Source organism: Rhinolophus sinicus, chromosome 14 (assembly GCF_057876585.1).
Source record: "Rhinolophus sinicus isolate RSI-liver-muscle chromosome 14, RSI-T2T, whole genome shotgun sequence".
NCBI lineage: Eukaryota > Metazoa > Chordata > Mammalia > Chiroptera > Rhinolophidae > Rhinolophus > Rhinolophus sinicus.
In genome coordinates, this window is record NC_142514.1 from 101,399,965 (window position 1) to 101,427,921 (window position 27,957).

General features: G+C 40.2%; 1 protein-coding gene across 6 annotated transcripts; it reads left to right on the forward strand.

Moving 5' to 3' along the window:
- On the forward strand, window positions 1-26,957 carry IFT46 (intraflagellar transport 46). 6 transcript variants are annotated; one of them, XM_074335393.2, is made up of 13 exons: window positions 1-281; window positions 1,006-1,102; window positions 4,264-4,340; window positions 7,121-7,273; window positions 8,273-8,418; window positions 10,355-10,429; window positions 10,578-10,671; window positions 11,112-11,240; window positions 21,962-22,083; window positions 22,450-22,516; window positions 25,561-25,621; window positions 25,909-26,007; window positions 26,490-26,957. In XM_074335393.2, exons 3-13 carry the CDS (start codon window positions 4,296-4,298, stop codon window positions 26,495-26,497), a joined length of 999 nt encoding a protein of 332 aa, XP_074191494.1. In that variant the 5' UTR covers window positions 1-281; window positions 1,006-1,102; window positions 4,264-4,295; the 3' UTR covers window positions 26,498-26,957. The 6 variants fall into 6 exon arrangements, with proteins under 6 accessions (XP_074191494.1, XP_074191495.1, XP_088647559.1 ...); XM_074335394.2 differs by having other exon boundaries at window positions 25,561-25,601; window positions 25,922-26,007; XM_074335391.2 differs by having other exon boundaries at window positions 2-281; window positions 25,922-26,007.
- The last annotated feature ends 1,000 nt before the right edge of the window (window positions 26,958-27,957 follow it).

Here is a 27,957-nt window from a genome sequence, read left to right on the forward strand (position 1 = left end):
AGAGGCTCCTCCAACCCCCAACCCCGGAGCCGCTCTTGATCCTCCTTGGAGCCTTTCCTCGCAGGGACTGAAGGCGGGAGTGGAGAAAGTCTCACGAGAGTGAAAGCAAGTCTCGCAATTTTTAAAATTTGTTTATTTGTTTATTTTTACCTAGCGACTGACGAGTGGACGGTTGCTCCAGGTAGAATCCCTAGAGTGGCTTGGCCTGACATTGGAGTGAGACCTCAGCCTCAGGCTGGGGTTCTTTCAATTTAGAGGAGACGGATTCAGATGGGCTACAGGTAATTGGTCCTCACCCTCTCCGGAAGAGAACTCCTTTTCTCCCTCCCAAGAGGAATTTAAGCGGACTTCCATTCTCTCCTTCCAATCCCCCAATCTCTTCTCATCTCCATGACAACTGTTCTTTTTCCCTTTCGTTCACGCCCCCACCAACCATCCTGCTTTTCTCTTACTCCCCAAGAAACTTAAGGGGGATCCGACCTGCAAGATGGGTAGGGGGTGGAGATGGAGGTGATGCTTTCGGGATTATTGGATGGGACTGAGAGGCTGGAGTTGACCCTCTGTTCCGGTAAACGAGGTAACCCCAGAGACAGAACTCATTCTAGAGCCTCTACAGCCTCCCTTGAGAAACATTGACAGCCTTGGGAAAACCGAAGAAACCTAAGTCGCCATCTACAAACGAATACTGTTTAGCCCGTGTGCCTGTGTGTGCCTAACAGCTTTGGGGAGCTGGTGTAGAAGTTGGCTGTTGTTTCCCTCCATGATTCTCTGGTTTCTCAGCTAGCTTGTCAGCAGTTCCTAAACATGGATTGCAGCAGGATGATCTCACTGCTTGATCTTGGGCCAAGAAGCCTTAAGGAAAGTTTGAACGGGGGTGAAGTTTTCTTGTGAAACTAGTGTCTTGGGTGAGGAACAGGATGAATGCTGGTTTGGAATCGCACCTCTCCGCATAGTGCTTTAATATCTGGTGATATGAGCTATGTGATCGTGTCTCCTTTTGCTTAGACCAAGATTGTTGAAAACCAGACATATGATGAGCGTCTAGAGATTAACGACTCTGAAGAGGTTGCAAGTATTTATACTCCAACCCCAAGACACAGAGGTAAGAGAGGAATGAAGAGGAAAGCAGAAAAAATGGTTCTTGGAACAAAGGGCAGGATGGATTCATGATTGTCTCCAAGAAGTTCCTATTTTGTAATAGCAAATATTGGCTTTCAGAGTCAAGTTACTTCACTTGCCATTGTTTCTGTTTCCTAACTAGTTAAGGGGGATGAAAACACAGCCTCCCAGATTCTGGGATATTTTTCCAACCTGATCAGTGTTTCCTAACACCATTTACTTCATGATACTGCTCTGCTCACAATCTGCCAGGGGTTCATGTTTTGTTTTGTTTTGTTTTGTTTTTAACTTATCAAAACTGTTTTGCTCCACTTTGAAAATGCTTCAATAACCTTCCTTTAATTTGCAATCCCAATAAAAATCTCTGGAATAATTTAAGAGGATTTGACACCATCATTTATTTAACAAACATTTTTTTAATGTATACTGTGTGTCAGCCTTATGCTTGTCACTAGGTGTATAGTATTAAAAGAGACATTGATTCTGCCATCTGATGCTTGTAATCATTGGAGACAGGTGGCAAATTAATAGATATAATTACGAGATATGATCAAGCAAAACGGTGAATGTTTAAATTTAAAAAATTTATTACAGTAATAGACACATTACCATTAATCCCCCTCAAAATACTCCCCCTTGCTTTGAACACATTTATCATCATTCTTGCCACTTTCTGAAGCAGTTCTGGAAGTCCTCTTTCGTGAGTGTCTTTAGTTGCATTGTCATCGTGGCTGCCTCTATGTCCTGAATCATTTTGACTGTGGGGAAGAGCCAGAAGTTGCACCGTGCCAGATCCAGTGAATAAGGTGGATGAGGACACACCGTAATGTTTTTATTTGACAGAAATTGCCAAGTACCAGAAGTGATGTGTGACACAGAGCATTATCATGATGGAGGATGATTTATGGCATACTTTAAAACACACCTTCTCGGGGCGGACGGGTGGCTCAGTTGGTTAGAGTGCGAGCCTCTGGGCAACAGGGCTGCCAGTTTGATTCCCATATGGGCCAGCAAGCTGTGCCCTCCACAACTAGAATGAAGTCAACGAGCTGCCGCTGAACTGCTGAGCTCCCAGGTGGCCAGATGGCTCAGGTGGTTGGAGCACGGTCTCTCAACCACAAGGTTGCTGGTTTGACTGCCGCCAGGGATGGTGGGCTGCACCCCCTGCAACTAAGATTGATCACGGCACCTTGAGCTGAGCTCCCGGATGGCTCGGTTGGAGCACGTCCTCTCAACCACAAGGTTGCCGGTTCAGCTCCCACTAGGGATGTTGGGCTGTGCCCACTGCAACTAACAACGGCGACTGGACCTGGACCTGGGGCTGGGCTGTGCCCTCCACAACTAAGATTGAAAGGACAACAACTTGACTTGGATGGAGCTGATGAGTCCTGGGAAAAACACACTACTGTTCCCCAATAAAAAGTCCTGGAAATGCACACTGTTCCCCAATAAAGTACTATTCCCCTTCCCCAATTAAAAAAAAAAACCCACAAAAACCTTCTCTGACCTATAGCTCACACCCTACTGACTGTACCGAACAAGTTGAAACTTGTCACACACTGTTAGTAAGGTTCGGTGTACCACTTTCTGTATTGAAGATCCCTGCCTTTCTGTTGGATGGCACTCGGCATCAGCCTTCACCGTATTTTTTGATGACAACAGAAACGCTCCATGTCACACATCGCTTCTGGTATGGCAGTTTCTGTCAAATAAAAACATTATGGTGTGTCCTTATCCACCGGATCTGGCACCGTGCGACTTCTGGCTCTTCCCCAAAATCAAAATGACCATGAAAGGTAAATGTTTTGAATCGATTCAGGACATCAGGGCAGCCACAACAGCACAACTGTTGGGATATATATGTGTGTATGTGTATATATATACACACACACTATATATATATATATATATATATATATATATATATATATATACACACACACACACATATACATATATACACATACGTATATACACATGTATACACATACATGTATATATGTATGTATATACATGTATATACGTATGTACGTATATACATATACATGCATATACGTATACACATGTATATGTATCTACATGTACATATACATGTACATACGTATATACATGTATATGTATATACATATATGCGTGTGTATATATATGTATATATCAGGGATGCCAAGAAAATGTATACAAGTGGACACTTTGGTCAGTGTTGCTCAAGCAGTAGTTTGCCATTATCAGAAGTGTCTGGATGCTGATGGTAACCACTTTGAGCCCGTCTTCTAATTGCAGAAATCAAACATGATTTGTATTCATCTTTTGTTATCGGTATATATTGAGTATTATAATTTTTAATAGTTTTTTCCTTTCTTAAAATGTGTATACAGTTTTTTGGCACCCTCTGTATACAGACACCCAGGTTTTGACTTGAGCGTGTTTTTAATCTTGCCAGTGTGAATGTGATAATTTGTTTTTAGTTTGGGCAGTTTAGTAGGCTGAAAAAATGGTGTTTAACTGGCATTTATTTGATTTAGAAATCATGCCAGTTGATACCTTACATCTGGTTATGCTTTTAGAATATCTCTGGTTAATTGTTCAGAGTATTTTTATAGTTGTTATCTAGTGGGCACTGATACAGATTTACATTTGTGACTATAATTTGCCAGGAGCTGGGTCAGTTTTTTCCATTAAGTTTTTACATTTGATCCTTATGACAGTCATGAGCGAGAAATATTATTGACCTCATTTAGAGGTGGGAAAATACTAGACTCAGAGAGGTTAAGTCATGTTGTCCAAGTGGTAGAGTTGTCCTTCAAACCCAGTCTTCTGACTATAAATCCAGCACTTTTCACTTTGCTAATCACTAACCTCATTTTACCAATGTATAAACTAAGGGCAACTTTTATACTATTTATGTAATGCAGATAATCATTAGAATAATGTCCAATGCAATGCCTTAAGCACAGTAATGTTTAGAAAATATTTCTTGAATTGAATTGACAGCCATGATTAGAATTCATTTTCCTATGCTTTAGCTAGATGTTCATATAAACCCTGTTCCATAAAATGGTTAGAGCATAAAATATTATAAACTTAAAATATTTGTCTTTAAAAATCATTTTAACAATAACCTAAAGGGAAAACTTTTTTTCTAAGGACGTCATTCTGCCCATCTTCCTAACAAGACTATGGCTGATAACAGCAATGATGAGTATGAAGAAGAAAATAACAAGGTGCAGTATAACCCACAGCTTCTTGTGGAATTTCTGCTTTGATTTTTTTTAGTAGTTAGTTTGAGATGACACCAGTTCAGTAGTAAACATTTATTTTTTTTTATTTTTTTTATTTTATTAAATTTATTGGGGTGACAATTGTTAGTAAAATTACATAGATTTCAGGTGTACAATTCTGTATTACATCATCTATAAATCCCATTGTGTGTTCACCACCCAGAGTCAGTTCTCCTTCCATCACCATATATTTGATCCCCCTTACCCTCATCTCCCACCCCCCACCCCCCACCCAGTAAACATTTCTTGAATACTCACCTCTAGTAGTTGGGTACCTTTGAGCTCATGGAGGACTATCAAGAAGGAAGAGCCTTATGATTTTGACGTCAGGAATAAAACCTACTGTTACAGCTGACTGTTTGGTGAGGAATTTTGTATAATGTAGGCAAGTGTTTTGCAAACTTTACTGATCATAAGAATAAACTGGGAGTACTTAATATTTAAAAATGCAGATTCCCAGTCCCTACCCAGAACTACTGAATCAGAGTCTTGAAGGTAAAAGCCTGGGAATTTATATTTTTAGCAAGCACTCCAAGTAATTCTCATAATAAAGCAAGACTGGAGTTTTATTTTAGGCACTTGTTCATTGTCAACATTTGTTATACTGCCAATATTATCTGAAAGAGACTTTAATTTTGAAGTCTTATGACCCAGAGTCACTTTATTGTTAACTTTATGAACCTAGAGAATCACCCTGTTTATGAAAGAAAGACGGAAAGACGCCTACAACTCTGGCCAGATGGGGCCTTAAAGTTGCAGTGTGCTCGCTTAACAACCGGTGTATTCAGCCTTAGCACATGGTCCAGTGGTTTCATTCTAGTTGTCCTTTACTAACAGGAGCTTTGAAAACTCAGTGATATAGACTGATTTCGTAAAAAGCCTAAAAGGTAATGTTTTAAGGTAGCCCCACTGTGTAACTACTGTGTGGTTTTAATATCTTTTTTTTTTTTTTTTTAGATTTTTTTATTGGGGAAGGGGAACAGGACTTTATTGGGGGAACAGTGTGTACTTCCAGGACTTTTTTCCAAGTCAAGTTGTTGTCCTTTCAATCTTAGTTGTAGAGGGTGCCATTCAGCTTCAAGTTGTTGTCCTTTCAGTCTTAGTTGTGGAGGGTGCAGCTCAGCGCCAGGTCCAGTTGCCGTTGCTAGTTGCAGGGGACACAGCCCACCATCCCTTGCGGGAGTCGAAACCGGCAACCTTGTGGTTGAGAGGATGCGCTCCAACCAACAACTGAGCCATCCGGGAGGCAGCTCAGCTCAAGGTGCCATGTTCAATCTTAGTTGCAGGGGGCAGAGCCCACCATCCCTTGTGGGACTCGAGGAATTGAACTGGCAACCTTGTGGTTGAGAGCCCACTGGCCCACGTGGGAATCGAACCGGCAGCCTTCGGAGTTAGGAGCACGGAGCTCTAACCACCTGAGCCCCCGGGCCGGCCCCACAAAATAATTTTTTGGACATTTGTCGGTAGTATATAAAGTCCTCTCCCTTTAGATCAGGTATTTGCAAAGTAGAACTTTGAAGAAGCAAACAAAAGAAAAGTGAACAATTTTCCTGAATTGACCTCCTAAATTTGTATATTCACCCTACATTTTTCTGATCTTCATCATGATGTGGTCAATATTCAAGGTTCATTTATGTTTCCAAATTAGTATGCACCCGGAATCAGCATAAAGGATCCGCTTTTGAATAATCTTTAAATTGACAATCAATATTCTTAAAAAGCTCCTTTTGTCAAACTGTTTCCCATGTGAACAAGGATAATTTGGGCAGGTTTTAAATTAAGAAAGAACACTATGGAGGATTCTAATTTTTTTTTAAGTGTGTTTTTCCAGGACTCATCAACTCCAAGTCAAGTGGTTGTTTCAATCTAGTTGTGGAGGGTGCAGCTCATTGTGACCCATGCCGGGATCCAACCAGCAACTTTGTTGTTAAGAGCACCGTGCTCTAACCGACTGAGCTAACCGGCCACCCCTAGAGAATTTTTATCAATTGTATACTGATAAAGCTTAGTCACTGAATACATTCTGCAACTGTGTATCATCTGTTGCACAAAATTACAGATTGAAATATACTTTTATCTATGTATAATAAATCTGTGTGGGGGCCTGCTCGGTGGCTCAGGCGGTTGGAGCTCTGTGCTCCTAACGCCGAAGGCTGCCAGTTCGATTCCCACATGGGCCAGTGGGCTCTCAACCACAAGGTTGCCAGTTCGATTCCTCAACTCCCTCAAGGGATGGTGGGCTGCGCCCCTTGCAACTAAGATTGAATATGGCACTTTGAGCTGAGCTGCTGCTGAGTTCCTGGATGGCTAGGTTGGTTGGAGTGCGTCCTCTCAACCACAAGGTCGTCGGTTCGACTCCCACAAGGGATGATGGGCTGTGCCCCCTGCAACTAACAACAGCAACTGGACCTGGATCTGAGCTGTACCCTCCACAACTAAGACCTGTTCCCCTTCCCCAGTAAAATCCTAAAAAAAAAAAAAAGTGTGTTTTAACTAAAAATAAATAAATCTGTGTTATGCTTAGAGGAAAGTGTGACCAGTAGCAGTTTTTGATGTATTGTGTCACAATTTTATGTACCAATAGCTGCTTTACTATAAAAGAAACGTTGAATAATTTTAGAACTAGAATCAAATATCTGTTACCATCAGTATAAGCTATATAGCAAATGGAAACCAAGCTTTCAAAACCTACTTTTAAAGGGGGCCAATTGGTCATCCTTCAGGTCCTAAGTGAGTGCATGCCACAGGTTCCAAGCCACAGAGACAAAGACATGGACCCTGTCCCAACTGCCTCTGCAAGCCCCAAGCATCACCAGACCCCTTCTCATGGACTTGAGAGGGTGGGATGGTACATAGAAAACCAGAAACTCAGAAAGGTAGGTTTTAATGCCGTTAGAAGAAGAGTCTTTTATCTTGAGCTATAATGTATAGTCATTGCATTTAACTTATGGGGGAAGGGAAGGGAAATTTGGATCCATCAGATATCCATTAAAGAGAATGGAAATAGAAAAGCTCTGGAACTGCTGGTCAGAATTCAGGCACAAGGTTGATTATGAACTTTCTTCTTTTTTCTTTTTTTTAAAAGATTTTATTGGGGAAGGGGAACAGGACTTTATTGGGGAACAGCGCATATTTCAAGGACTTTTTTCCAAGTCAAGTTGTCCTTTCAGTCTTAGTTGTGGAGGGTACAGCTCAGCTCCAGGTCCAGTTGCCGTTGTTAGTTGCAGGGGGCACAGCCCACCATCCCTTGCAGGAATCGAGGAACTGAACTGGCAACCTTGTGGTTGAGAGCCCACTGGCCCATGTGGGAATCAAACCGGCAGCCTTTGGAGTTAGGAGCACGGAGCTCCAACCGCCTGAGCCACTGGCCGGCCCGAACTTTCTTCTTTTGATAGTTACAAGTAGCTTACTCTGGATAGTCTGCAAATTAAATAGTAGATTTTCTCCCTGTGATCTTTGTATTACGATCTCCTCAAGTTTGTCTTCCCCACTTCATCTTCTCATATTCCCTCCCAAAATAATTATTTAGAGTTGCCTTTCTCCAAAATTCTCTCAGTTTTAGAATGGAAACTGACTGGATAGTTTATACAGAGGTCTCAGGATCTCCTAAGTAATAGGTAAAAGAGATATAATTTGGATAAAATTTATATCCAGACCTCAAGTAGAGAAATAGAATGTTAGAGAAAGTGGGGACCCAGTTTGTAGCTAAGCAGGAGCAGAAAAAGGTTTTCGAGGCCCTTCTGGGGAGTGCTGCCTTCTCTTTCTGGTGATGTGGTGCCAGGTGGAAGGGTGTCGGTTAGGGCACTAGGCGAGAACTGGCATAGGTATACTACATTTCTCTTTATATGGGCCTTTCTGTGCCTACTCCTTCTCAGGAGAAGAAGGCCTCACAGCTGACATCTCAACGGGGCTTTAGTGAAAATGATGATGATGATGATGACGATGACGATGACGACGACGACTCCCCTGAAACTGATTCTGATGAAGATGACGATGAAGTGCACGGAGCCCCTCTGGAAGGGTGAGGAGAGCCCCCGACGGGGGGGGGGACGCCTTCACAACACTGGACGGGGACGATAGCAGTTAAAAGGGAAATTCCAGCCGCTCTTCTGCTCTCCTCTATGTAAGATTTTCAGAGGTCTCAGAAACCCAACACAATGAGTTTTCCTTCTTTTCTGGCTCCACGGCCTCACCGAATCCTTGATGTCACTTGCACGATCTGAAACATTTGTGGGCTCAGGGATTTCACAAGGGTTTGCTGAGTAAATCTAGAAGATGGTCCCTGTCTTCAGGGAGTTCACATTCTGGGAAAAAGAAAATACATTTATATACATACATACCAAAGCATTTCTGTTTTGCAAGGAAAACATACATGCACAGGAATATTTCTACTTTAGGGTCAGGTCCTTTTTGGACAAGCAGAGAATAGGTTCTTCAGGAGTGCCACATTTAGGCAAAATGCTCCTGAATGATGCTGAAGTAAAGAAATCTTACCCCAAGCCTGGTGTTACATTAGTCATGTCCCATCCCTATAGGTTTTAATCAAAGTGGATTCTGAGGCCCATCCATTTAAAATACAATTACTGGAGGGGATGAATTTTGGACAGGAGGCCACCATCCTCACAGAATGCTGGCATTTTGAACAAACCTGCTTTTTTCCTACCGAAACAAAGAAACAAACAAACAAACAATTATTGGTTAAATAAATGATGGTGTAGCCAATCAATAGAATTCTATATAGCCCTTGGAAAATATGAGGCAGCACTTTATGCACTGGTAAAGAACAATCTTGAGGAGATACTGTTGAATTTTTAAAAGGTATAGAAGTTTTATATTTTGCTACCATGTGTACAAAACAAATATTTCATAGACTAGCTCCAGGATACACTAGAAAATAATAATAGTTATTACTTTTGGGAGGGGAACTTGGTGTCAAGGACAGAGGGGTGGAAGGGAGACATAACTTTTCAATGTATACATTTTGTATCTTTTATTTTGTATTGTGTGCGTGCATCATTTATTAAATAAACTAATAGAAATAGTTATCTTTGGATTATCTACCTGTGGGTAGATATGAAGTAAATTAGGCAAATGTTTAATACCAGACTGACTTCATGCTTCCCAGTATACTTTATGGTCATATTCTGCTTCCATAAATTATAATCAGGGGAAATGTAAACTGTAAGTCATTAATCTACAGAGGGTGCCAGAAAAATGCGTTTTAAGAAAAGTAAAAAACTATTAAAATTGTGATACTCAATATATACCAATAACAAAAGATGAATACAAGTCGTGTATACATTTTTTTGGCACCCCTGGTATTCAATTTTTTGTTAAGCAACTCTCCCTAGAACAACCTTATTAATAACTTTCTTAGTCACTTATATACTTTGCCAGTGTTCATTACATTTTACGTAATTATAGTTAATATGTGTTCTATTTTTTACTGTATACATTTCATGTATCAATACAAGTATTTTAAAATAACTATGTAGTATTCAACTTGACTACCTAAAACTAACTCAAATTTGGATATTTTACTTGTTTCTAATTTTTTTACTTTTATAAATAACACTGTGAAAAACATCTTGGTAAAAATTCCTGTTTTTCTTGGCAAACTGTTTTTATGCCAGAAATTAAAATCTCATTCCATCTTTTTTCTTCATCCCTTACATTGAAAAAAATGGAAACAATTTGGCTACATTCTAAAATTTTTTAAAATTATGTTTTGGATTTTCTGCAGCTGAGCGGTACTTTACTGCTAGAGGTAACTGAGAGCTAATTATAATAAATTTCAAAGTTACCTTGCAGACCACCCAGGAAAGGCAGATGTGAGTGGAGCAGAAACTAGGTTCAGAGTCATGTGCCCTGTGGTCAGAGTACCACACAGGCTGAACTAGGCCACAGCAACATCCACTCTTCTCTGTCCTCCTTGAATCCTATTTTTCTTTCCCCAGGGTGTATGATCCTGCAGATTATGAGCATTTGCCAGTTTCATCTGAGATGAAAGACCTCTTCCAATATATCAGTAGGTGAGTTTTAGGACTTCCCACCATAATCCTCCAGGCCCTACCTTGCCCTTTCCTACCTCTAGTCTGAAACAGGGCCATTCTCCCTTGAATTTTTTTAGCCTTAAAGTAAGTTTTTCTGTTTCCACTTTCCCTTGGCAATATCTCCTAGGTATACACCTCAGTTGATTGAGCTGGACCACAAACTGAAACCTTTCATTCCTGATTTTATCCCAGCTGTCGGGGATATTGATGCATTCCTAAAGGTACAGTCAGAACATCCTAAAAATGACTCCTTAGGTGTTTCTTCTGACCCCTCTATTACTCTAGCAGTTCCACTAATTACCTTGACTAGCATTGGATACCTGGATATATAATCTTCATTTCATTAGAATTCTTAACCTTGCTCTCTATACTCCATATTATATTCATTGCTATTAGGTACTGTTTGATTATCTCATTATATGTTAAAAATTTGTCATATTTGCCTCCTAATTATCCATGACTTCAGCTTTATATTTAGATCCTATAGATCATGTATGTTTTTCAAGATGATTTTAGTACACCATGATATACAGGCATGCTAGTTACTAGTAAGTAATAAAGAGGAACCAGAAGAGTTCTTCCTCTTCAGTTTATTGGAAACAACATGTGTGGCCTTTTTATGTCCCTCATTTTTTCTGTATTCTTGCTTTTTCCTAACCAGGTCCCACGTCCTGATGGAAAGCCTGACAACCTTGGTCTGTTGGTATTGGACGAGCCTTCTACAAAGCAGTCAGACCCTACAGTACTCTCACTCTGGTTAACAGAGAATTCCAAACAACACAACATCACAGTAAGATACTAGCCTAGTACAGTCCCCAGCTGGAGAGGGCCAGAGTGGAGGCCTTGCTGGTATTTGTACAGTTGACTTACGGCCTATTAAAAGGGATGACTGTGGTTGCAGGACTGTCCTATCTTTTAAATAACTGTTTTATTGAGATATAATTAACCTACCATAAAATTCGCCCTTTTAAATTGTACAACTCAGTGATTTTTAGTGTATTCACAGAGTTGTACAACCATTACCATCTAGGAACATTTACTTCATTCCAAAAAGAAACCATGTACCCCTTAGTAGCCATTCCTCATTCTCACCAGCTCCTAGACCCTGGTAAATACTTCATTTCTTTTCTTAGGGCTGAATAATATTCCATTGTATGGACACACAACATTTTGTTTATCCATTCACCAGTTGTTTCTACTTTTATTATGCTGCTGTGAACATATACAAGTTTTTGCATGGACATATATTGTTATTTTTTACATATATTGTTATTTTTCTTATGTGGGAGTGGGAATGCTGGGCCATATGGAAACTGTTTAATATTTTGAGGAACTGCCAAACTATTTTCCAAAGTGGCTGAACCATTTTACAGTCCCACCAGTAATGAATGAGAGTTTCAATTCTCCACATCCTCATCAGCATTTGTTATTGTCTTTTTTAAAATTTATATTTTTATTAGTTTCAGGTATGCAAAGCAACGTAATAGACATTTAAACCCCTCGTAAAGTGACAACCCACCCCCAAGCTACTACCCCTCTGACATCTTATACAGCTGCTACAATACCATCGACTGTCTTCCCTATGTTGCACTCCACATCCTGTGACTATATATACCTATATATGTAGTCATAGTTGACATTCAGTATTATTCTACTTCAGATTTAGGTGTATAGCGCATTGGTCAGGCATCTACAGTCTATGACGTGATCCCCTGATAAGTCCAGTGCCCATCTGGCACCTTACATGAGCTTTACAACATTGTTGATTCTATTCCCCATACTGTATCAATTTGCATTTCTTAATGCCTTCACCTTTTTCACCCTGACTCCAACCCCATTCCCATCTATCACCCTGATAGACCTAGTACCCATTTGGCAACCTACCTCATTATTATAATATTATTGACTGTATTCCTTATAGTATATCCTACATCCCCATGACCACAGTATAACAACCAATTTGCACTTCTTAATCCCTCCCCTTTCACCCCTCCTTTACCCCCTCCCATCTTAAAGAAGTCCCTGTAAGAGTCCTTGTAATACTGGTTTGGTGATGATGAACTCCCGCAGCTTTTTCTTGTCTGGGAAGTTTCTTATCTGTCCTTCAATTCTAACTGACAGCCTTGCTGGGTAGAGCAATCTTGATTGTACGTCGTTGCTTTTCATCACTTGGAATATTTCCTGCCACTGCCTTCTTGCCTGCAAAGTGTCTGTTGAGAAATCAGCTGACAGTCTTACAGGGGCTCCCTTGTAGGCAACTAACTGCTTTTCTCTTGCTGCTTTTAAGATTCTCTCTTTGTATTTAACCTTTGGCATTTTAATTATGATGTGTCTTGGTGTTGGCCTGTTTGGATTTATCTTGTTTGGGACTCTCTATGCTTCCTGGGCTTGTACGTCCATTGCCTTCACTAGGTTAGGGAAGTTTTCTGTCATTATGTCTTGAAATAGGTTTTCAATTCCTTGCTCTCTCTCTTCCCCATCTGGTACCCCTAAAATGCGAATGTTGGTACACTTGATATTGTCCCTGAGGTCCCTTAAACTCTCCTCAATTTGTTGGATTCTTTTTTATTTTTGCTGTTCTGGTTGGGTGTTTTCTGCTACCTTATCTTCTACATCGCTAGTTGGATCCTCTGCTTCATCTAATCTACTGTTGATTCCCGGTAACATATTTTTTTTTTATTGGGGTGACAATTGTTAGTAAAATTACATAGATTTCAGATGTAAAATTCTGTATCACATCATCTATAAATCCCATTGTGTGTTCACACCCAGAGTCAGTTCTCTTTCCATCACCATATATTTAATCCCCCTTACCCTCATCTTCCACCCACCTCCCCCCTTACCCTCTGGTAACCACTAAACAATTGTTTGTGTCTATGAGTTTTTGTTTCTCATTTGTTTGTCTTGTTCTTTTGTTGTTTTTGGTTTATATACCACATATCAGTGAAATCATATGGTTCTCTGTTTTTTCTGTCTGACTTATTTTACTTAGCATTATACTCTCAAGATCCATCCATGTTGTCACAAATGTTCCTATATCATCTTTTCTTGCAGCCGAATAGTATTCCACTGTGTATATATACCACAACTTCTTTATCCATTCATCTATCGAAAGACATTTTGGTTGTTTCCATGTCTTGGCCACCGTAAACAAAGCTGCAATGAACATTGGAGCACACGTATCTTTATGCATAAATGTTTTCAGATTTTTTTGGGTAGATACCCAGGAGAATGATTGCTGGGTCACATGGTAATTCTATTCGTAGTTTTTTGAGGAACCTCCACACTGCCTTCCATAGCGGCTGCACCAATCTGCATTCCCACCAACAGTGTATGAGGCTTCCTTTTTCTCCACAGCCTCTCCAACACTTGTTACTATTTGTCTTGTTGATGATAGCCATTCTGACTGGGGTGAGGTGATATCTCATTGTGATTTTTATTTGCATTTCTCTGATGATTAGTGATGTTGAGCATTTTTTCATATGTCTATTTGCCATTTGTATGTCCTCTTTGGAGAAATGTCTCTTAAGGTCGTCTGCCGATTTTTCACTTGGGTTGTTTTGTTGTTGTTGTTGTTGAGTTGCATGAGTTCCTTGTATTTTGGATATTAGCCCCTCATCGGAGGCACTGTTTGCAAAAATCTTCTCCCATTCAGTTGGTTGCTTCTTTATTTTGTTGATGGTTTCTTTTGCTGTGCAGAAGCTTTTAAGTTTGATATAGTCCCATTCATTTATTTTAGCTTTTACTTCCCTTGCCTTTGGAGTCAAATTCATAAAATGCTCTTTGAAACCAAGGTTGATAAGTTTAGTACCTATGTTTTCTTCTATGCAGTTCATTGTTTCAGGTCTTATGCTTAAGTCTTTGATCCATTTTGAATTAATTTTGGTACATGGTGACAGATAGCAGTCCAGTTTCATTCTTTTTTTTTTTTAAAGATTTTATTGGGGAAGGGGAACAGTGTGTATTTCTAGGACTTTTCTTTTCCAAGTCAAGTTGTTGTCCTTTTGATCTTAGTTGTGGAGGGTGCTGTTCAGCTTCAAGTTGTCCTTTCAGTCTTAGTTGTGGAGGGTGCAGCTCAGCTCTAGGTCCAGTTGCCGTTTCTAGTTGCAGGGACTCAAGGAATCGAACTGACAACCTTGTGGTTGAGAGCCAGCGCTCCAACCAACTGAGCCATCCGGGAGGCAGTTCAGTTCAAGGTGCCGTATTCAATCTTAGTTGCAAGGGGCGGAGCCCACCATCCCTTGCGGGACTCGAGGAATTGAACTGGCAACCTTATGGTTGAGAGCCCTCTGGTCCATGTGGGAATCAAACCGGCAGCCTTCGGATTTAGGAGCATGGAGCTCTAACCACCTGAGCCACTGGGCCGGCCCCAGTTTCATTCTTTTGCATGTCGCTTTCCAGTTCTGCCAGCACCATTTAGTGAAGAGGCTGTCTTTTCTCCATTGTATGTTTTATTTATTGAAGAGGCTGTCTTTTCTCCATTGTATGTTTTTTGCTTCTTTGTCAAAAATTATCTGTCCATATTTATGTGGTTTTATTTCTGGGTTCTCAATTCTATTCCATTGGTCTATGTGTCTGTTTTTCTGCCAATACCATGCTGTTTTTATTATTGTTGCCCTGTAGTACAAGCTAAAGTCAGGGAGTATGATACCCCCAACATTGTTCTTTTTTCTTAAGATTGCTTTGGCTATTCAGGGTCTTTTGTGGTTCCAAACAAATCTGATGATTTTTTGTTCTATTTCTTTGCATTGAATCTGTATATTGCTTTGGGTAATATAGCCATTTTAACTATGTTGATTCTTCTAATCCGTGAGCACGGAATGTCTTTCCATCTCTTTGTGTCTTCTTCAATTTCTTTTAAAAATGTCTTATACTTTTCAGCATATAGGTCTTTCACATCCTTGGTTAAGTTTATTCCTAGGTATTATATTCTTTTTGCTGCAATTACAAAATGAATTGTTTTTTTAATTTTCACTTTTTTTCTGAGATTTCATTGTTAGTATATAGGAATGCAATGGACTTTTGTGCGTTGATTTTGTAGCCGGCAGCTTTACTGTATTCGTTGATTGTTTCTAATAGCTTTTTGGTGGAGTCTTTAGGGTTTTCTATATACAGCATCATGTCATCTGCAAAGAGTGACAATTTAACTTCTTCATTCCCAATTTGGATGCCTTTTATTTCCTTCTGTTGCCTGATTGCTCTGGCAAGGACTTCCAACACTATGTTGAAAAGCAGAGTTGATAGGGGACAGCCCTGTTGTGTTCCTGAACGTAGAGCAGAGGGCTTCAGTTTTTCACCGTTAATTATGAGATTAGCTGAGGGTTTGTCATATATGGCCATGTTAAGGTATTTTCCTTCTATACCCATTTTATTAAGTGTTTTAATCATAAATGGATGTTGTATCTTGTCAAATGCTTTTTCTGCATCAATTGATATAATCATATGATTTTTGTCCTTTATTTTATTTATGTGATGTATCACATTGATGGATTTGCATATGTTGAACCATCCTTGTGCCCCTGGGATGAACCCCACTTGGTCATGATGAATAATCTTTTTAATGCATTGTTGCATTCGATTTGCTAGAATTTTGTTTAGGACTTTTGCATCTGTATTCATCAGAGATATTGGTCTGTAGTTCTCCTTTTTCGTGTTGTCTTTACCAGGTTTTGGTATCAGGGTAATGTTGGCCTCATAAAATGAGTTAGGGAATACTGTCTCTTCTTCAGTTTTTTGGAAGAGTTTGAGCAGGATTGGTATTAGATCCTCTTTGAAGGTTTGGTAGAATTCACTAGTGAAGCCATCTGGTCCCGGACTTTTGCTTTTGGGAAGGTTGTGGATGACTGATTCAATTTCATTACTGGTGATCGGTCTGTTTAGATTTTTCAGTTCTTCATGGTTCAGCCTTGGCAGGCTATATGTTTCTAAGAACTTGTCTGTTTCTTCTAGGTTGTTGAATTTGGTGGCATATAGTCCTTCATAGTATTCTTGGATGATCCTTTGTATTTCTGTGGCATCTGTGAAAACTACCCGTTTTTCATTTCTGATTTTGTTAATTAGTGTCTTCTCTTTTTTTATCTTAGTGAGTCTAGCCAAGGGTTTGTCAATTTTGTTAATCTTTTCAAAGAACCAGCTCTTTGTCATATTAATTTTTTCTATTGCCTTTATGCTCTCTATTTCATTTAGTTCTGCTCTGATTTTTATTATTTCCTTTCTTCTGCTGACCTTAGGTTTCATTTGTTCTTCTTTTTCTAGTTCTTTAAGGTGTAACATGAGGTTATTTATTTGGGATTTTTCCTGTTTCTTGAGATAGGCCTTTAATGATATAAATTTCTCTCTTAAAACTGCTTTTGCTGCATCCCAAAAATTTTGGCAGGATGTATTTTCATTGTCATTTGTTTCTATGTATCTTTTGATCGCTCCTCTAATTTCTTCTTTGACCCAGTCATTCTTTAAAAGTATGTTGTTTAATCTCCATGTATTTGTGTTTCTTCCTGTTTTCTTTTTGCAGTTGATATCCAATTCCAAAGCCTTGTGATCCGAGAATATGCTTGGTATGATTTCAATCTTCTTAAATTTGCTGCGGTTAGTTTTATGTCCCAATATATGGTCTATTCTTAGAATGCTCCATGTACACTCGAAAAAAAATGTATAGTCTGATGTTTTAGGATGAAGTGCTCTATAAATGTCAATTATGTCCATTTCATCTAATGTGTCATTTAGGGCTGCTATTTCGTTATTTATTTTCTGTTTGGATGATCTATCCATAGCTGTCAATGATGTATTTAAGTCCCCTAGTATAATTGTGTTTTGGTCAATTTCTCCCTTTAGTTCTGTTAGTAGTTGCTTGGTATATTTCGGTGCTCCCTGATTGGGGGCATAAATATTGATGACTGTTATGTCTTCTTGTTGTATAGTCCCCTTTACCATTATGAAATGTGCATCTTGTTTCTTGTTACCTTTTTCACTCTGAAGTCTGTTTCATCTGATATCAGTATAGCTACGTTTGATTTTCTCTGGGTACCATTTGCTTGGAGTGTCAATTTCTACCCTTTCATTTTGAGTCTATGCTTGTCCTTGTAGCTGAGATATGTCTCTTGGAGACAGCATGTAGTTGGGTTTAGTTTTTTTATCCAATCTGCTCCTCTGTGCCTTTTTATTGGTGAGTTCAGTCCATTTACATTTAGGGTGATTATTGATATGTGAGGATTTCCTATCATTCTATCTTTAGTTTTCTGGTAAGACTGTGTCTCCATTGTTTTTTGCCTTTTTATTGTTGTCTGTTATTTCTTTATGTTGGTATTGTATGATGTTTCCCTCTGTTTCTTCTTTTATTACAGTATATATTTCAGTTCTGGATTTTTTTTGAGCGGTTACCCTTAAGTTTATGTAAAAGAAAGTTTGATATTTAGAATATTCCATTTTCTTCAGCATGCCTACTTTCTCCATTCCCATATTCCGGTTCAGGCCTTTATTCTCCCCCTTTTTATCTTTCGGTTGCCACAAATTGTCCCTGTTGATAGTGGTCGAATAGCCTCCTTTAGTATTTCTTGTAGTGCAGGTCGTGTATTAGAAAATTCCCTCAGTTTCTGTATGTCTGGAAAGGTCTTTATTCCTCCTTCATATCTAAAGGATATCTTTGCTGGGTATATTATTCGTGGCTCAGAATTTCTCTCTTTCAATAGCTTTAATATTTGGTTCCACTCCCTGCTGGCTTGTAGAGTTTCTGCTGAGAAATCTGATAATAATCTGATGGGCTTTTGTAGGTTACCGTCTTCTTTTCCCTGGCTGCCTTGAGGATTCTTTCTTTGTCATTGATTTTTGACAGCTTCAATACAATGGGCCTTGGAGAAGGCCTGCTGGGTTTGAGGTAATTAGGTGTTCTATTTGCTTCTTGGATTCGAGGATCCATTTCTTTCCACAAGTTTGGGAAGTTCTCATCAACTATTTGTTTGAATATACTCTCTGTTCCCTTCTCTCTTTCTTCTCCTTCTGGTATGCCCATTATTCTTATATTGCTCTTTCTGATGGAGTCAGAAAGTTCTTGTAGAGTTCTTTCATTTCTTTTAAGTCTCAAGTCTCTTTCTTCTTCCATCTGTGTCATTTCCAGGTTTCTATCTTCGATGTCACTGATTCTTTCCTCCATCTTGTCAACTCTACTACCTAAGCTGGCTATTTTATTCTTAATTTCTTCTATTGAGTTCTTAATCTCCAGAAATTCTATTTGGTTCTTTTTTAAAATTTCAATTTCTTTGGTAAAATGTTCATGCTCTTCTTTGATTGTGTTTCTGAGTTCACTGAACTTCCTGTCTGTGTTTTCTTGTATCTCATTGAGTTTTTTCAGAACTGCAATCTTGAATTCTCTGTCATTTAAGTCACATATTTCCATATATTTTACTTCCTTTTCTGGAGACTTTTCACTTTCTTTCTGAGTTGTCTTGTTGCCTGGTTATTCATGGCAATTAATGATTTATCATTTCTCTTCCTAGACATCTACAGGAGTGGGTTCTGCAACAGGTTGATAGGAAGAGGTCTTTCTTTTGTTTTCCAGTACATTGTGGTAGAATGTTTTATTTTCTCTCCGACCGCAGCCTTTTTTTCTCTCTCACACTGTAGTGCTATGTTTTCTCTGCACTATTCCAGCTTCTCATACAATGGGGGGTTCCCTGGAAGGCGGGCTTCTCCTCTGTTAACAGTTCACCTGGGTCATAGGGCACTGCGTCCCCATCAGGATGCGGAGAGCTTTTGAAGTTCCAAAGCTCTTCCTGCACCAGATTCAGAGCCAGTGTGTTTCAGCAGTTATGTTTACCCCTGCAGGGATCCACCCAGATAGATGGGGCCAGGGGCAGGGTGAGTTGTGAGAGGTGGTCCAGAGCAATGGTGGTGACCACCACCACAGTCGGCCCTGCTTCCACAGCTCCCTCCCTATTGCTGGAACTAGTTGGGCTGCGAATCTGTGTCTGCGGATCACAGTTCTCAGAACTGCAAATATTCTGTTCTTTTGATCTGACACTGCTACTGTTCCGCTTCTAGCACTCAGCAGGTGGGGGCGGGGCAAGCTCTGGGAGGGTGAGGAGGGGGTGACTAGTCTCAGTGCCTAAGGCTTCCACTATCTGTGGCAATTAGGGCCTACACCACCATTTTCAGCCTTCTTCCCTCAGTCCTTGCTCCAAGCTCTCTGCCGTGAGCGTTGGGTTCAGCCATGTTATATGCTGCCCCCTCAGCCCTGTGGGCCATAAACGGAGCTGAAGCAGTTCTTCCCTCTCCCGTAGCTGTGGTAGTTCCGGGATGCAGCGAGCTCGGAGCACTGAGCTAGGTCTGTGTCCTGCGCCCACGGGGCCCCATGTCCATACTTCTCCCTTCCCTCCTCCCCCGCTCGTGCAATTTGCCCACCTTTAGGTGAATTCAGAAGTGAGACTTTTCGTCTTGCCTGTCTGCTGTGCAGGGAGTCCTTTGTAGAGTTATAGTTTTTCAATTTGTTGTAAATTCCAGGGGACGTTTCCAGAGGCTCACCTCACACCGCTATTTTGATGACCGGAAAGTCTGTAATATATTCTTCATTTCCATTATAGGATCATTTATTTCTGAATGGTTCTTTTTTATGTTTTCCATCTCCATTTCTATGCTTTCTATCTCTCTGTTGAAGTTCTCCCTGAGATCATTGAGCATTCTTATAACTAGTGTTTGGAACTCTGTGTCTGATAGATTGCTTATCTCTGTTTTGCTTAGTTCTTTTTCTGGAGCTTTGTTCTGTTCTTTCATTTGGGACATGTTTCTTTGTCTCCCCATTTTGGCTGCCTCCCTGTTTCTTTCTATGTATTAGGTAAGGCTGCTATGTCTTCCAGTCTTAGTAGAGTGGCCTTATGTAGTAGGTGTGCTGTGGGGTTCAGTGGCACAGTCTTTCTGGTCACCTGAGCCACGTGCTCCAGGTGTGTCCCTTATGTGGGTTGTGTGTGCCCTCCTCTTGTAGTTGAGCCTTGATTGATAATTGCACATCAATGTGAGGGACTGACCGTTGGGCTCAGCAGTTGTGAGGACTGGTCTTGACTACTGTGGATGAGTTGTTGTTCAGGGGCTGATCCTATGGAGCAGGATCTGACTCAGCAGGTCTCTGGTGCCTGCCCAATCTGCCCCATAGGTGTGTCGTACTTGGAGGCAGCTGGGTGATGCTCCAGCTCGTTTTTAAGCTGGCCACTGCGGTTGCCAGCCCCAGGATCACCTTGGAGGGAATGCACTGTAGGTCCTCTTCAGCCTCAGCCCGTGCCCCACTTACGGCTACCCAGCAGTAGCCAGAAAGAAATCTGCAGATGGCTGTCTCCCATGCTGTGTTTGGAAGCGCCTTGAGGGCCCGAGCCACAAACCAAGGCTGGCTTCCACTAGTGCCGGCTTAGGGCTGCTCAGCCAGAGGTACAGGAGATGCTCAAGCCAGATGCTGCTTATCTGGGTTCTGCGAACCTTTAAGAGATCCTAGGGAAGTCTGCAGCTTGAGCCAAGGCTGGTGGTTTGCATGAAAAAGGCACTGAAAGCAGCCTGGGTGTGCCCCAAAAGTTGGATGGGGCCAGGTCTAAAATCACCGGGGTAGGGTGAACGAACAGCAGAGTCTCAGAAATGGCAGCTGCCTGTGTTCACACGCCGGGAAGGGGGAGGGCTCAACAAAAAAACAATTGCCTCCACCAGCAACCCCATTCAGGAGAAAGCCACCTCTCCTGTCCCCATCCGAAACCAGACAACTCAATTCCCCACCATTTGTTCCTGCCACCTTCCCAGTTGATGTCCCAGCACTGGAGCTCAGAGTGAGTGATTCCGTTGGTGGGTAGGTCTATGCCCGGTCCCTTCAAGAGGAGCACCTGTGAGTGCAGCCGCACTCAGTCTCAGTCACAATCTCCGCTGGTTTTCACAACCAGAAATTATGGGACTTCTCTCCCCAGCACTGGAACCCTGGGCTGGGGTGAGGCTGGTATCTCTCACTCCTTTAGGGAATGGGTGGGGACCCCCACAGCCGAAATAGCCCTCCCGATCTTTAATGGTCACAAGCGGGTGCGGGACCAGCCCATTCTGCATCTCTGACCTTCCTACCAGTCTGGAGGTGGCTTCTGCAAGTTCTTAGTTGAAAGGCTTCAGTTCAGCTTGATTTTAGGCGATTCTCAATAATGGTTATTTTGTAGATTAGTTGGAAATTTTGATGTGGTTGTGAGAGAAGGTAAACACAGTGTTTACCTACTGTGCCATCTTGGTCGTCTCTTTTATTGTCTTTTTTATTCTAGCCATCCTCGTAGGTGTGAAATGGTATCTCATTGTGATCAGTCTTATCCTATTGACCTGCCCCTGTCCCATGGTTCCAGAAAATTTTATCAGGGTTTCCCGTAATCTTCAATTGGCTGCGATCAGGCATCCCTTCTCATCAGCTACCTTGTGTATGAAATAACAGCATATGATGAGTCACGCTTTAAAAACAGGAAAGCTACTTCCCTGCCATCAGCCAGTCTACCCCCCCCGTGTTTTTTTTTTTAGCAACATATGAAAGTAAAGAGCCTGGAAGATGCAGAAAAGAATCCCAAAGCCATTGACACATGGATTGAGAGCATCTCTGAGTTACATCGTTCTAAGCCCCCTGCGACTGTGCACTATACCAGGTAAGAAATACCACATTCTTTACCACAGAAACCCATGGTAACCTTCACCACCTGTGAACCCATTTCTTCTGAGAAGACAGCCCAACAGCTCGGGACATATTTGATCAACCTGAGGTCCTATGGATCCTGGCAGCTACTGGCTGAGATTGTAGGCATAAAAATTGTGATTTATCTGGTATTATTACTTAGCCAGCTTTTCCAAACCCCAGGGCCTGGGTAAGTTTGGTCTTCCCAGTCTGTATTCTCCTGAAATCCTAATGTGCCAGATTGAGAACCTCCTTTCATTCTAAATATCCTGATCCAAAGGTTGCTGATGTCAATTGTCCATGTTTCTTGTTTATATACTTTATATACCCTATACTTTAGGCCCATGCCTGATATTGACATGCTGATGCAGGAATGGTCCCCAGAGTTTGAAGAGCTTTTGGGCAAGGTGAGTTCAAGGTAGCAGGAGCTAAGAAAGTATGGCATGCACTCTAGAGCCCAGTGTTTTCTCTCTTTCCATATTATCATTAACTCATTAATTGAAGTATAACACACAATCAGAAATGTACATGTGTTAATTTTCACTAGCTGAACACCTCTGTGTAAATCAACACATTAGATCAAAAAACGGAACATTGCAGGCGGCCGGATGGCTCAGTTGGTTAGAGCTTGAACTCTGAACAACAGGGTTGCCAGTTTGATTCCCACATGGGCCAGTGAGCTGCGCCCTCCACAACTAGATTGAAGACAACGAGCTGCCGCTGAGCTTCCGGAGGGGCAGTCAAATGGCTCAGTTGGTTAGAGTGTGAGCTCTCAACAACAAGGTTGCCGGTTCAATTCCTGCGTGGGATGGTGGGCTGCACCCCCTGCGGCAACTGGATTTAGAGCTGAGCTGCGCCCTCCACAACTAGATTGAAGGACAGTGATTTGGAACTGTCCCTGGAGAAACACTTTGTTCCCCAATATTCCCCAATAAAATTAGAACATTGCTAGCATCCTAGAAGCCCCCTCATGCTCCCATCTCCCAACCTGATTTACACCACCCTGATTTCTAACAACATAGATTAGGTTTGCCTATTTTGTATTTCATTTAAATGTAATGGTACTCTTTTGTGTCTTATTTCTTATCTATATCGTTCATCCATATGGAGATTCATCCATATTGTTTCATACATTGTGGTTGTACATTTGTTCTCATTACTGTATGGTATTCCATTGTTTGAATATGTGACAATTTATTTATCCATTCTATGGTAGCTGTTTGGGTAGTTTCCAGCTTGGGATTATTATAAATTACTATGGAATATTACTATAATATTTCTATGAATTTCTAACACATACCTTTTGATGAACATGTGTACTTCCTGTATTATTACTTTTCCACAGAGATATTTATGCTATTCTAAGAAGCTGATGTGCTATTTATAATTACCTCAAATTAAAAAAGGAAAGAACAAACAGGAGTAAATTTAATAAGGAATTGGCAAAATTTTTTTTTTTTTTAAAGCAAATTATAAAACTTTTATGAAGGGCAGACACAGGATCTGAATGAATGAGGAGTTAAGCCATGTTCCTAGCTGGGAGGATTCAATCTCATAGCACTAGTAAGTCCTTCCCAATTTACCATGTCAGTGTAACGCTATTTCTATTAGGATTTTAACTGCATATTTTTAGAAATTGAAAATTTGGTAATAAAAGTTACCTGAGAGAATCAATTTTTAAGTCTACTCACGGAAATTATAGGAAAAAATAATGCAGGATTTGGCCTATCACATATTAGAAACACATTGTAAAACTGTAGTAAATAGAACAATAGTATATTGGCATAGGAATAGAAATAGGTTAGCAGCACGTAATAATCTGAAAGCAAATCCATGTATATGTGGGCATTTCATGTATAAGAAAGGTAGTATTTTAAATAATTGGAGATAGAATGGGTTGTGATGAGACCATTGACTGCCCATTTGACAAAAATTAAATTAGGTCTATGCCTCAACCATATGCATATGTGAATTTCAAATGAATTGAATAGTTAATGTAAAAATAAAGCTATACAAGTACTATTTTTAAAAATAGGAGAAATATTTAATACTGTTAGTATGGTTAGGTGTTTCTTAGCATAATAGGAAAATAAAAAATTATAATGGGGAAAATGTGATAGTTACCGTAAACAAAGTTAAAAGTGCGATGGACTGAGAAAAATTACTTAAACATATATATTACTATCCATGCAAAGAACTCTTACATATCAAGAAAAGAAAACTGAGCAATGATGATTAACAGGTCTTTCCTGGCCACCATATTTAAAATTACACCAGCTCCCCCATGTTCCCCTCCCTCTTTCCCTGCTTTTCTTCCATAATACTTACCTTCTAACATACTGTGTACTTTACTTTTTTTCCCCCCTCCCTACTAAAATATAAGCTCTATGAAGACTTTTTGTTTTTTTTAACATGTTTATTGGGGAATTGTAAAAGCAAAGAATTTGAAAACAATCTCTTTCCTCACAGCATTTTAAAGCTGTAGCTGAGGAAAAATGTCTGATTAGGGAATTAGGGAATTGATTGTAGTAAATCCATTCAGTGAAATGATTATACAGTGGAGTATTATTTGGCCTTATTTTGCTCTGATACAGAGAAATATCAATGATGCTGTTAAGTGAAAAAAGGAAATTACAGAACTATATAAGCTCTTTATTTTTGTAAAAAAGAGAACAAAATATTTTTAAAGAAGCTAATGGTCTTTAAACTTACAATGTAACTTGTTTAAATCCAAAGTCTGTCACCTGAGATGTCATGTCCATTTTTTTTGTTCCTTTGGTGTCCAAGGACCATTAGGCCTTATAATACTAAGTAACTATCAATATTTAGACATAACCTGGTTTCAGTTTCTTCTTCACACAGGAAGACAGCATGGTAGTATATTTTACTTATAAAATCTTTTGGTTCTGTTAGATCATCTGCTAATTTGGTGGTTAATTAATATGACCGATTTCATTTTACTGATGAGAGAAAAACAAATAAACATGTTGTATTACTTGCTAGGGCTACCATAACAAAGTACCACAGACTGGATGGCTTAAATAACAGAAATTTATTTTATTTTCTCACACTTCTGGAGGCTAGAAGTCTGAGATAAAGTTGTCGGCAGAGTTGATTTTTTCCAGAACCTTTCTTCTTGGCCTTCTTCTCCCTATGTCTTCACATGGTCTTCCCTCTGTGTGTGACTCTTAATTTCCTTTTCTTGTAAGGATATCAGTCACGTTGAATTAGGGTCCACCCTAATGGTCTCCTTTTCACTTAATTATCTCCTTTAAGACTATCTCCAAATACAGTCATGTTCTGAAGTTAGGACTAGGGGTTAGGACTTCAACATATGGATTTTGGGGTAATACCACTTAGCCCCTCACATGTATGTGTTATATTAGGAACTCTTTTTCTTCAGAGAGTGAGTTCAGCCTTTTGACTTTGGTCCATCCCATGTCTCTCCTAGGTGAGCCTGCCCACGGCAGAGATTGATTGCAGCCTGGCAAAGTATGTTGACATGATCTGTGGTAAGCTCTTCCATCCCATCCTTGTCTCCGTCTCTGGATAAACACACTGTGGGCTTTTGAAAAGCTTTGTTTACTCTGGGAAGATAGCATCCTCAGTTAAAGCCTTCACTGTAAGCCAGTTGTGCTATTGGCAGCACTCAAGGGTGGCATTTGGGCTTCTGTGACGTATTTGCCCAGTATTTTACCCCCAAGGCCATAGTGACACGAGCCATCTGGGAGGGGATTGGCTCTCCTAAATGGAAATGCTCCATAAGTCATGGATTTTTGTTTGGTTCTGCACATGGGAGTTCTTGATTTCAGCCATCCTAGACATCCCTATCTACAAGAGTCGGATTCAGTCCCTCCACCTGCTCTTTTCCCTCTACTCGGAATTCAAGAACTCACAGGTAAGACTAGCCCTAAAGATTGACTTAAGCTGTAGTGAGGATGGCTGCAGTCTCCACTGTTCTGAGTCTGCTGTGGTTGTGTCCTGTGACAGTGGGGATGTCTCTGCCTAGAGTTGCTATTACCCTTCTCTGTAATTAAGAGAGCTGCAAAACAGGCACGGGTAGGGCTTTTAAAGGCAGGGAAAGTAGAGGTGATATGGGCTTTAGACAAGGTTAGGTAAGGATCTACAGATGACCGTCACGCTTACAGGAGAACCAAGTAGCCTAATGAATGGAAGCAGGAAGGAAGGAATAAAGGGGTTCGTTTTTGAAGGAGATGGGGCAAATTTCTAGCTGTTTTTCAAAGACAACACCAAGGAATTGTTTTGGAAGTAAAGCTGGGAGAAAATTGAAGCTTAAAGTATTGTGAAGAGGTTAATTCTTGCTAAAATGTAGCAACTAGCATATCCCAAATACTCCATGCTTCCTCTCTTTCCTCACAGCATTTTAAAGCTCTAGCTGAAGGCAAGAAAGCATTCTCCCCTCCATCCAACTCTACCTCGCAAGCTGGAGATGCAGAGACTTTAACCTTCAGCTGAGACACCTCCCAGGTCACTCTGTTTCAAGGCTGAGCAGGCTCCTCTATCCCAGCTGAGAAGAAGAGATTGTCATCAGCCACTTGTGTCCTTGCCTGTGACGCAGCTTGTCCTACTACCTTACCTTCTCTGCCAGAAAGCACTGCACGTGCTTGTTACATGGCTTCTGCCTGTCCTGATTTTCTTCCCATGGGAATTGTGCATCTCTGCCACTGGGGACTTGAATGAGAAGAATTGGATTTCTGGGATGCCAGGATGATCAGGTTAGGAGGAAACTTTAAAAGATGTTCTTTTTCGGGTAACAATGGAATTGTTTTCTTTCATTCTTAAAGTTAGTTGGCAAAGATTTTACAAATAAAATACTCTTTCAGATTATCCTGCTGCTCTTTTTTTGGGGGGGTAATAAGCAGTATATAATCTAACATCTTTAATTTTATGTACATGAATATAATGTATATCAACTTTGTACATGAGATACATGCAGTATTTAAACATTTTATTCAACAGGTAAGAATTTACAAAATAACTGACTAGGGAGCTGTCTATTTAATCTATACTTAGATTAGATCTGTACTTTAAAAGGAAAAGAATCTAATACTGTGTTTCCCTGAAAATAAGACCTAGCTGGACCATCAGTTCTAATGTGTCTTTTGGAGCAAAAATTAATATGACCCGGTCTTATTCTACTATAATATAAGACTGTGTCTTATAATAATATAACATTATATAATATAACTACCGGGCCTTATATTAATTTTTGCTCCAAAAGACACATTAGAGCTGATGATCCTGCTAGGTCTTATTTTCGGGGACACAGTGTAGTTTACTATCATAGAAACACTGACATTTAAAACAAGACTATAAAATAATTTACATATATCCTAGCATGTATAGAAAGGAAAGATTTGTATTTTGTGGCTGTGTGCAATGAATGGCGTATTTTAAATATTTAGGTAGTAAAATGTTTTAGAAGCAGTTCATACAGTGGTTAAAGCAAGGGATCCTTCAAGATGTCCTCTGTCTTCAAATCAGTGGACATAAGACGCACACTAGGTACAACTGGGGCACACTAAAACAAGTCTCCAACAGTTACACAAGGTGACAGCCTTTCTTCCAACTACAAGTGCAGGTCACGACTTCTCTCAGCTGTGGGAATAGTCAAGTTACACTTAAAGTGATTTACTGTCTGTCCTGGAGTTCTGTGTAATATATCTGTATACCAGGTAACTAACAGAACTTCCTGGTTTTCACAACTTTACTCTGATACTTCACAGAGTGCTCCCCATGTCTTATGACATAAACATCCAGCATATCCTGCTATTCTATAAAATGAAAGAGAAAAGGTAGACTGAGTGTAATGTAGAGAGAAGGAACT